At 39.8% G+C, this 11,467-nt stretch overlaps 1 protein-coding gene across 3 annotated transcripts in view; it reads left to right on the forward strand.

Annotated features, from left to right (window-relative positions):
- PSEN1 (presenilin 1) overlaps window positions 1-6,071 on the forward strand; it is a 59,952-nt gene extending 53,881 nt beyond the window's left edge. For all 3 annotated transcript variants that reach the window (XM_010976545.3, XM_010976547.3, XM_010976546.3), the window contains exons 11-12: window positions 3,298-3,416; window positions 4,841-6,071. In XM_010976545.3, the coding sequence (XP_010974847.1) occupies window positions 3,298-3,416; window positions 4,841-4,996 (275 nt within the window). In that variant the 3' untranslated portion in view covers window positions 4,997-6,071. The remainder of the gene's footprint in view (window positions 1-3,297; window positions 3,417-4,840) is intronic.
- Window positions 6,072-11,467: the final 5,396 nt, after the last annotated feature.

Here is an 11,467-nt window from a genome sequence, read left to right on the forward strand (position 1 = left end):
ACTGTCCAGATCCTTTGCCCATTTTTTATTTATCTTTTTTATCATTGAATTGTAATAGTTCTTTATGTATCATTTATCAGATAAATGTAGAATTTTTCTCCTGCATTATTTTTAAAAATTCATTTCTGTAGCATTTTTTTCTCGAAGAACTTAGTTTCTCTTAGTTTCTTATAGCTCTTAATATTTGGAATCAAAAGTCTTTCTAAGGCTATCATTTGTTTATTCTCTGGGTGTGCCAAGAACTTTCCCTGTATTATTTTTAATTCTCAACAATCCTGTGAAATCTCTCTGTAATCCCCATCTTACCGCTGAGGAATTTGGGAGTTAAAGAAGTAAATCAGCTTGCCCTGGATCACCCAAGTAACTAAATAGTAGAGCTGGGCTCTTTAGCACACCTGAAACTGGTGAAAATATTTGTCAGTCTGGGAAGGTTGGCAAGTTAAAGGGTAACTGACCGTGTAATTCATAGCATCAGATTTCATGTGTCATATGTTAATTTTTTTCCATTAAGGAAGACTTCACTGTGGCTTCCCAGGATTTAAGAAGAACACTGAGAGGGGAGGGTATAGCTGAGTGGTGGGGTGTATGCATAATATGCACGAGGTCCTGGGTTCAGTCCCCAGTACCACCTATCCAATCAGTCAGTCAACCAGCCAACCAACCAACCAACCATCCTCACAAATAAAAATAAAAAGAACACTGGTTTCTCAGTAAGATCTTATTAACCAGCACTCTGTTCCTTTCTCCTGCACATGCGGAGCAGACCGTGCTTCTCAGGGCCCTCAACCGCTATCTTCCAGAAGTGGTTTCTCTAACCCAGGCAACAAAACTTTAAGACCAGGATCAAACTTCAGTTGAGAGTAGTTACTTAACAACCAGAAAGTTGAAAGCCAGTTGTAAAGCTTTATGGGTTACTGTTGGACCCCAAGTGAAAGCATATTTTTTAATCTGTAGTTTAGCCTTTGGTTGATTATTTATCACTTTAAAAAGAACTTGAAAGGTTAAAAATAATGTTTGACAACAGAAAACCTAGGACCTTTGCATTTCTGTGTAAGTTTTAAGATCAGCTTGTCAATTTCTACAAGCTGATTAAAATTTATTTGGAAATGTAAAGAACTTAGAATACCCAAGACAATTTTGAAAGAGAAGAAAAAAGTTGGTGGACTTATACCATCTGATTTCAAACCTTACTCTACAGCCATAGTAATCAAGACAGGCACAAGGACAGGCACATAAATCAGTAAAACAGAACTGTGAGTTCAGAAATACACCCTGACATTTATGGTCAATGATTTTTTACAAAGGTGCTAAAATAACTCAGTGGGGAAAGGATATAATCTTTTCAACAAATAGTGCTGGGACAGCTGAATATCCACATGCTAAAGAATGGACAGAAACCCCTACCTCACCCTGTCCATCATGCACACAGTCAAAAATTAACTCAAAGTGGATCACAAACTGAAATGTAAGTGGTAAAACTATAAAACTTCTAGAAGAAAATACAGAAGAAAAACTTCACAACCCTGGGTTGGGCAAAGAGTTCCTTAATATAGCACTGATACATAGAAGAAGAAAATCAATAGATTGGACTTTGTCAAAATTAAAAACTTTCACACTTCAAAAGATACCGTTAAGATACCGTTTCACAATAGCCATGAGGTGGAAACAACTTAAGTATCCACTGACAGATGACTGGGTAAACAAAATGTGTATACACACAGTGGAACATTATTCAGCTTTAAAAAGAAAAGAAATTCTGACACATGCCACAGCATGAATGAGCCAGGACATTATGCTAAGTGAAAAAGCCAGTCACAATAAGACAAATACCATATGATTCCACTTAAGTGAAGTACCTAGAATGGTCAAACTCAGAGACAGTAGAATGGTGTTTCCAGGGGCTGGAGGGAGAGAGAAAGGAGGAGTTACTATTTAATGGGTACAGAGTTGCAATTTTGCAGGCTGAAAAGAGTTCTGTGGATAGGTGGTGGTGGTGGTAGGACAATAATGTGAATGTACTTAATGCCATTGAACTGTGTATTTTACCACAACTTAAAAAAAACAACTATTTTACCACAATTAAGGAAAGTAGACGAAGCCAAAGACTGAAAGAAAATATTTGCAAATCATAGTGCAAGCCCTGTTTGGAGAATTTGTAGTTAAGTTATATAAAGAATGTTTACCACTCAATAATAGGAAGATAATCCTATTATTGGATTATAGGGAAAACTTTGGATAGACATTTCCCCCAAAGGAGAAATATAATGGCTAATAAGCACATGAAAAGATACTCAATGTCATGAATCATAATGGCTCCAATCAAATAGACAGCAATGCCAAGTGCTGCTGAGGATTTAAGAAACCGGAACCTTCATGCGTTGCTGGTGAGAATGTAAACTGGGACAGCCAGCATGGAAGACAATTTGACAGCTTCTTTTAAAGCTAAACATAAACTTACCATATAACCGAGCAGTTCCACTCCTAGGAATCTCCCGGATTGAAATGGAAACAACCTGTTCACACAAAGATGTATATACTGATGTTCACAGCGGCATTATTTGGCATTATTCTTAATAGCCCGTAACTGAAAACAATCTTAACAAAATATAGTATATCCATACAATGGAAAGCTATTCATCAGTAAAAAGGAACGAACTACAGACACATGCAATATCGTGGGTAAACCTCAAAAATATTATGTTAAGTGAAAGAAGCCAGTGACAAAAGATTTCACATATATTGTGTGAGTCCATTTCTATGCAATGTCTAGAAAAGGCAAATTGATAGAAATAGAAAGCAGATCTGTGGTTGCTTAAGACCTGGGATGTGATGGGGATTAACTATAAATGGGCACAAGGTATTTTAGTGGGGTGGTGGAAATGTGGTGGATTGGGGTGATGGGTCATTGAATTGTACATTTTACAGTGGGTGAATTTTATGAAATATACCTCAGTAAAGCTGTTTTCTGAAAAAAGGAGGTAAATGCCTATCTTGTGAGGATTCATTAGAACAGCTGGCAGGTATAAACTAGGCATTCAACAGATATTATTTATTGTTATTTTTTAAAATATAACCGTAGCATCTACTGTTAAAAGACTCCAGAGTCAGCCACATAGCATCTGAACCTCCTGTTACAGAAATCCAAAAAAAGAAAGGGAAAACCCAGCTAAAGCCTAATTTTGTATGATATCATTTACTGACTTCTCATTCAGCGTAGGATGGAGTGGGGGCAGTGATATTTTTAAATTGTGAAATCATAGCAAAGAGTGACAAACTTTTATAATCTTTCCTTTTTAGGGGGAGTAAAACTTGGATTAGGAGATTTCATTTTCTACAGTGTTCTGGTTGGTAAAGCTTCTGCAACAGCCAGTGGGGACTGGAACACAACTATAGCCTGTTTTGTAGCCATATTAATTGTAAGTATACACTGTGAAAATGTGTTGAAACTTCTCATCTCAAAACTGATTAAAAGGTGGTCCTTTTAACCCCAGCTAGGCTGAGTGTTCGAGTCACCTTAGGGGCTTTTTAAAAACACAAATAATTGGATCTCACCTATGTAGTTCTTCACCTGGCCACACATTAAAATCCCCTGAAAGCTTCTAAAACTGTCTCCACCCTGAGATATTCTTATGTAATTTGTTTTAATTGTGTATTTTTTTTAACATTTTTTATTGATTTATAATCATTTTACAATGTTGTGTCAAATACCAGTGTTCAGCACAATTTTTCAGTTTTAGATGAACATATATAATTGTGTATTTTTTTAAGGGTCCCCAGAAAATTCTGGCAAGTACCTCTGACTAGGAACCAGTGCTTCAAGCTTGGCAGTGTAAATGATGTGAGGAATTGGCTGTGCTAGCTAAGTCTTAGTGGGGTGGGCAGATGCTCACATAGTCTGAAATTGGTGGTGGTTTTGTGTTTAAGACCACAACCTGCAGCACGCAGTGTTCCTTGGGGCAGCAAGTATGAGGCAAGAAAAGCTAACACAGTGCATGGTCCTACAAAGATTTTGCTAATGGTGTCACAGCGTGAAGCTGAAGCTTTCAGAGCTGTGATTGATTTAAGTAAATAAGTCATATTTCTTATTGCTATTTTTGCTAAAGATGTGATATCTTTGATATATGTGAGTGAAGTCAGATGAGAGCTTAGACAAGAGCCTTGACTTACGCATTTATTTTGTGATTACATTTGCGATTTATACTTGGTAATATGACAAGTTACAATTTTCATTTATTTTATTTCTCTTTTGATATTAGTGTTCTGGATGTGTTGTATCTTTTAAGAAGAAAATTACTTATTGTGGATAAACCTGAAATGAAGTTCAGCCTCCAGACTGTATAGTCAGTGTCTCAGTAACTAGGGTAAAAAAATGGACTGTATTATCTGGCTGCTCTGTGATTACAAGAAAGCAGTATACACTTTCTAAACAGCTTTTATTGGTTTATTCCATGAGCACCTCTTTGTCCCCACACACCATAAAAAATGTTCTTCGCTTCTGGGATTTAAGTTAGTCAAACTAAACTTATAGTAGCCAACTCAATATTTTAGATAGAAATTTCAGTATTGTTTAATTGTTTTCAAAAATAACTTTACTTATTTTCAGATTCTATTCCCTACCTAAAATTAGAGGATGAAATATGAACAACGTATGCATGATGAACTCTGTTGCAAAGGAAAATAACTGTTTCTAGATTTAATGAAAAAAAATTTGTTCTAAAATTAAAACTCAAAGGATCGTATTCAGTTAACCAAATTAAAACCAAGACTTGTGATTGTTTCTTGTGCACAAAATGCTTGCATAATCATGTCTCGTTTGTGTCTTTCCCCCTCTTCTCCACAGGGTTTGTGCCTTACCTTACTGCTCCTCGCCATTTTCAAGAAAGCATTGCCAGCTCTTCCAATCTCTATCACCTTTGGGCTTGTTTTCTACTTTGCCACAGATTATCTCGTGCAGCCCTTTATGGACCAGTTAGCATTCCATCAATTTTATATCTAGCATATTTTCAGTTAGAATCTCATGGATTTTTCTCCTTTAACTATAATAAAATCGGGGGAAGACAAAGGTGATTTTCCTGTGTCCACATCTAACAAAGTCAAGATTCCCAGCTGGACTTTTTACAGCTTCCTTCCAAGTCTTCCTGACCACCTGCACTCTTGGGCATTGGAAGGAGATGTCTACAGAAAATGATTTTGAACATAGGTCCTTGTGACTGAGTCCCTCAGTGCAAAAACTACCAGATTTGAGGGACAAGGACAAGGAAAAGTGACGGGCCAACAAGTGGCTGTGCTGCTACCAGCAGTTTGACCCACAGTCGCAGGTGGACTTTACCAACACTGCAGACTCTCAGGACTACCATTACCAGGAGTTAAATGAAATGATTTAAACCAAACAAGACTCTTCATCTTAAACTACATGTTGAAAGCCAACCTAATAAATCTGTATTGAATTCTGAACCTTTTCAGGAGATACTGTGAGGAGAGCAGGCACCAGCCTCAAAATGAAAAGATGGAAAGGGGCTCAAACTTTCAGACTTTTTTGCTGCAGACTTACCATTTTTAAATAAGACTTTTTTCACCTTGAGTCGAGTCAGATGTGTAGGCTGATTTTGACAGTTTTTTTCTCAAGCACTGAAACTCATACCATCTATGGTTGCCATTTCTTCCCAAGGCCAGTCTGAAGTTATTTGAGGTTGTTTTATCTTAAAAGCCTAACCTCAGGTTCCAAATTCAGTACTTTCTAGAAATAATGGAACTGTAACTCGACGGTTCCTTATCACCCTTTTCCACGGGATTCATAACTTTTCTCCGTGCTCGCAGGTTCCCTTGCCCCAAGCCCCCTCCCTTGTTCCCTGTCTCCCTTCACTCCCCTCATAAGCACTTCTCCTCTACAGCGAATAAGACAGCTCCGTTATGGTAGCAAAGGATCCAGTTACTCTAGGGTTTTGCTCTTCATGTGGTGCAAAGAATGTGTTATGAATCTGTGCTATCAGCCTTGCTTTCTTAACTTCTTCAACAGCAAATACAATGTGTGCCCAAAGATGGTAGAATTAAAGAGTAAAATGGCTGGTGAAGCACTTTGCCTGGTTTTTCATTTTTCTTTTTTTTTTTTTTTTTTTTTTAACTACAACCCATTGCCTCTGACAGTAGGTCAGAATTTGAACCAGTAGCCAAAAGCTGGTGGTTTATAAAGTTTGAGTCAGTCGTATCAGGAGAAAGCAAGAACTTGGAGAAAGCTGTTACTTCACTTGCTGAGCTCTGGGAGAACCAGCTGCCGAGAGAAGAGAGAAGGGGCCTCTGACAGCAGTGGGACCGCATAAACTAACGTCCCATGGGCAGATGTTTAGGAGGGGATCCAAGTGATTCCTCAGGAACCTCGCCATGGGTGTTTTGTGTTTTCCCTTCCAATTCACCTTTCGTTTCAATGTACCTTAGTGTGAGTTGAGCCGTGGAGTTCAGGCCCTATGCGGTTCAGTTGGAAGATGTGCATAAACAGGGCCGCCAGCCTGCGAGTACACAGCACCTGTAAGTGAAGCTTTGCTGGGGCGCAGCCCTTTTAGCATGGCCAGCCCTCAGCCGCGGCGATCAGACTAAGCATTTGTGAGAAATTCCGTTTCCCCCTGTGGCTGAAATGGGGCCAGCTTTTCGCCTGTTTCCTGCTGCTTTCTCTCCAGCCATCATTTGATCTGGTTTGGGGTTCTCCTTGGAGTGTAGAGTATTTGTTTTCTGTCATGGAATGTTTTCTTATAAGAAGCTAACTTTAGGAGTAATGTGCTGGTACTACCCTGTGTATAAAACCTGGCTTGTGCTAGACCGTGAGAACTGCAGGAAAAATAAGAGCTGTGCCAAGAAGGTGGGGCTTTTAGAGTAGGTTCTCGTATCTCTTTTTTTCATTTAGCCACCCTTCCCCAAGAGTCTGTCTTTTTCTCCTCATGTATGTGACAGCGTGGGTATTATCTTCTGGAAGGATTCGCAGTTCAGCAGCTACAACAAAGCCACCTGAACACCAGTTTGTGATGTGAAGCCGTCCTGAAGGGAGCCCCGATCTAGAGTGGTTGACTTGCACAAGGGTCCCAGTGTGCTGTGTCTTTCTGAAGGGTTTATCTCTGAAGAGGATATGTGGTCTGTGTGGTTGTGTTTAAGATTAAATCTGTCCTATGTAGAAAGATTGCAATAGATCTGTCACTTTCTGCAAGATGGAACCACATCTCAGCATAGAGAACACATCTTACTTCTTTAAATCACCAGTCTCAGATGTAGAACCTTTCCTTTGAAACGTCTTCTTAGAGTCTAATTCAGTTGTTTCTGAGATATCAAAATGCTAGTCCTCCACCATGAAAAACAGATTGTCACCAGAGAAGACAGTAGCAATTCCACTGGGAGGATGTTCCCTCACACAGGGCGAGAGGTGGCTGTGGAGGCAGGCAGAGCAAGTGACAAAGCATGACCAGCTCAGCCGACCTGTGTATAAAAAGGGGGAGGGCAGTTGGAGGAAGGGTGACCGCTGATGTCTGGGCCTGATTTGCCTACAGAATAAAGAGTTTACATTCAGAATGTTGCCACAAACTAGCCTATGGAAAAAAAAAACAATATTTGGAAGGTTTGTAGAGTTTTCACTTGATCTTAGCCAAAAGGCCAAGAAGCGACTGTAGAGTTTTTTCAAAGAGGAAGGTCTCACCTCTCTTTTTATTTCTCATCGGGTTAGTGTGTGGTGCTAGGATCACAGCTCTCACTGTAAATGACTAAATTTCTTGATCAGAAAAAACAGAAGCTTTCTAAGCATCTTGTAGAAAAATCATAAGTGAACAATTTATTAATTTCACTGTAGAAGCAACAGCTAATAAAATCTGGATCTCCGTTTGTTAAACTGTCCCTTGGTTTTAAAAACCCTCCTTCCATAACAGATACCCAAACAAATAATACGTTTAGTACTTGCCCTTTACTTGGCCTCAAAAAAACTTTATACATGTGTTCTTGATCATAATTTGTAGAATGTGAGAGAGATGTGAAACCACCACATGAGATGTGAAACCACCACATAAGATCTTCCAGGGCCAGATGTCTCAAGGAAGTCTCTGATCCTGACCCCCAGTGCCTGCCTGGCCTTGCATATTCGCCCGTTCGTGACCTAGCCCCGAAGAAAAAGAGCACAGAAACCACTGTAAAAAGTTTTGTTTGATGTCTTTTGTGTTCCTGGAGTGGTGCTGGAGTCTAAAGATACAAAGATGAATAAGATACATCCTCAGAATGTAGCTGTAGTCTCTTGTTTTCCGGTATATACCATCTTAACTTAAACTTCTCCAAAATGCTGTATACTTTTCAATTACCCCTTTTCACAGTTACTGCTATTGAGGGCATATAAAATTGATGTTCCAAAGGTGACTTCATTCTTCCAGAAGCCAGTCCTTTCAATAAAGTGTACTCCTTTTTCTCTTAAGTTTGCTTTTGGATAGTCTATAAAAACCGTCTGACCTGCCATCCTTCTCACCTCCAAGGGTGTCCTGAGTGCTGAGTTTGGCAAGAGACTTGAAAACGACATTTGGTTTTGCCCTGGAATGAAACAGTATCATCATAAATTTGAGCCTACAAGTGATCTTTGTGATCTTCTTGCCTCTTTAAACTCCCCAAAGACATGAGATTAGGAACAAAGGTTTCAGCTCTTCACAACCCTCATTGAAATTGCAGAGCAGTGTCCCAACAAGCCCGTCCTCACATTCACATCCCAAATCATCTGGATGGCATCATCTCAAACAGTTCTCTCCTCGGGCAGGAAACACCTCAGATTTGTGCGTTAAGTCAGCCTGCTGCTGAAACGAACCCTTCTCCAATGTCACAGCCATTTCCCATGTCCTCCGACAGCTTCGCATTGCCCTGCGGAAGTAGTTGGATCCACCCTGGGCCCTGGAATCTGGTGTTAGCACTTCAGCCTGGTCCCTGTAGTTAGGAAAGATTTCCCAGAAAGCAGTTTCCTTTTTAAAATAAGTGTGTGTTGCAACAGGGCAGCTTCAGAGTCAACTGAGCAGATATAAGACTGTCACATTGACGGTGCATTTGGAGGTGCTGGATTCAGGTTTCAGCCGGATCATTTACCCTCACTTGTTCATTGTCTGGCTTTTGCTTCTACAGACAGTGCTTTGTACATGATTCAGACAGACTGTGAATACATCTTTTTAAAATATCTTTCAAATTCTTGGTAAGATACAATTTTGATAGATGATTGCAGATTTCCCTGTATTTGTCAAATTAATAAAGACTGCATGAATCCAACTGTGCTAGTTTTCTTACATGTAAGTATAATGTGTACCTGTGAGAATTGTTCGGCATTTATCAAGAAACAGTTTAGAAACACAAATGCGTTGTTTTCATCCTTCACTCATAATAAAGTGGCATGGATTACAGTAGACCACACCTCTGAAGGGTACGATATTAAATCTGTTTATGAAGTTGCAAAGCAACTATCCTTAATACTTAGTTTCTGAAAAATACTTTTTTCTAGAAAATATCTCAAATTAATGTAAAGACTGTCATAATTAGAACTTATAGGACATGTATGTTATACAGTACAGATATTTCAAGTGCTAGATGATTATCTTTTTACAATTTTACTTTTTAATTTCTTAAAGTGGAGGTGCTGGGGATTGAACCCAGGACCTTGTGCATGGTAGGTGTGCACTCTACCACTGAGCTATACCCACCCTCCTAGATGATTATCCTTTAAAAATTATGTAGATCCTATCACTTCAGCCCCAAATCCTACAATATCTTTTGTTTCTAAACAGTGAAATTGCACACACAGTGTTGGAATTGTTGATCAGAGAAAAGTTTGTGGCAGAAAAACCAAAGTTGGCCCATTGTCTCCAGAAGGAACATAGGAGAGATGTGTTCCTGGGTATGCTGGCCAAGGGCATCAGGAAGCAGGGAAGGCATTCATTCCCTCCTTTGGGAATCAGAGGCATCGTTTGCTTTAATGAATCTTGTAGGCAGTGTTGCTAGAGTCTGCCACAGAAGCATCATGATTTGTCCTCAGCTGGGAGGGGTTTCTGATTCTTAGGGACCCTAACAGAGGTGCTCTTGATGGAAGAATGTCCTCGAGCAGATTGAGAAGCAGGAGTAAAGAGGCTGAATTTCCTGCATCACTAGGTAAGTACCGCAGCTCTTTGTAGCCCAGCCATTCTCTCTGGGGATTGTTCTGTGTACCAAGCTGGGCGACCCTGCCCACCAACAGCTTAGGATCTGTTTAGAAGTGAAATGACAGCATGCTTGAGTACAAGCAAGACAGTGTAGACTCACTACGTGGTGTGGATGGGAAGGCAGAGTAAAGGAGGGATCTACAAAAGACAGGGTTTAAGAGCAGAGTTTTCTCCAGCAGCATAAGGTTTGAACCAAGCTTGGGGAGAAGGGAAGAGTCTGAACTGGCAAGAAGACAAAGAGCATATGCTAAAAACAAAATGAAATATGTAGGAGACACCCAGGGGTAACTGGTTTTTGAATTAAAGTGATGATTTATTCAGAGGAAAACTTCATTTGCTAACTAAATCTGTTTCCATATTTACTTAGCCTATACCCTCTTCATTAAATGACTTGGAGAAACCGTGGAGAATGATGACCTGACCTACCACGGGGGCCTTTCAGCACAGGGCCTCTTGTTCTTGGCAAAGATTATCTTATGTGGGCTGGTCCTTCTGTGCCTGGTATGCTGTGCCCTCTAAAGAGGGGAGATGGAAGAGCCCCAGAAACCAGGTTTGTGGGAGTCTTAATTCCTGGGAGAAAAGGTGACATACTCTTCTCTGTTTCTTTTTTTTTCCCCCTAAAATTATTTTAATTACATAGTAACCCAAGGTCAATTCCTTATGCAAGAGAGGAAAGGCTTTTGTTATCCTTTCATCCATAGCACACCTCAAGGTGGATCACAGATAAAATTCTGTTTATATTAGTTTTCTTGGGTAGCAGACCTAGTCAAGAACCACTAGACTCACATATAAGGATGATTTAAAAGTGAAAACAACACTGGGAGCTAGATAAATATATTTATACTATGCCTAAATACCTGAACTTAAGTGAGTTTTTTAAGGGCCGGTGCATCCTCTCCCGACGTGGTTATCACAGATGGACACGTAGTAGTCTCTCAGATATCTGCTGAGGAAACTGAGGAGAGGTTTCTGGGACTTTATCCTGCACTTAGATTTTTCAGAGGTTTTGTCCACTTGTTAGGAAACAACTTGTTTTTCTGCTTACTAACTGGATTTACCTTCATCTGCTATAAAATAGCGTAAATGTGTAGTGCGATGACTCAGTATTAGCTTGCTTAACCTTGATAGATGTGAAAGTGTGATTTCTTCAGTCTTTCTGAAATGTTGAAAATGACTTCCATGCCACCCTTGCTGTTTTGGAAATCTCCTTGTCAAATCTTGTTTCTGAGAGTCCTAACCCAGCTCCCCCCAGCCCTTTCTCTCCTGGTGAGAGGTCTTCT

This window comes from Camelus dromedarius, chromosome 5, assembly GCF_036321535.1.
Source record: "Camelus dromedarius isolate mCamDro1 chromosome 5, mCamDro1.pat, whole genome shotgun sequence".
Lineage (NCBI taxonomy): Eukaryota > Metazoa > Chordata > Mammalia > Artiodactyla > Camelidae > Camelus > Camelus dromedarius.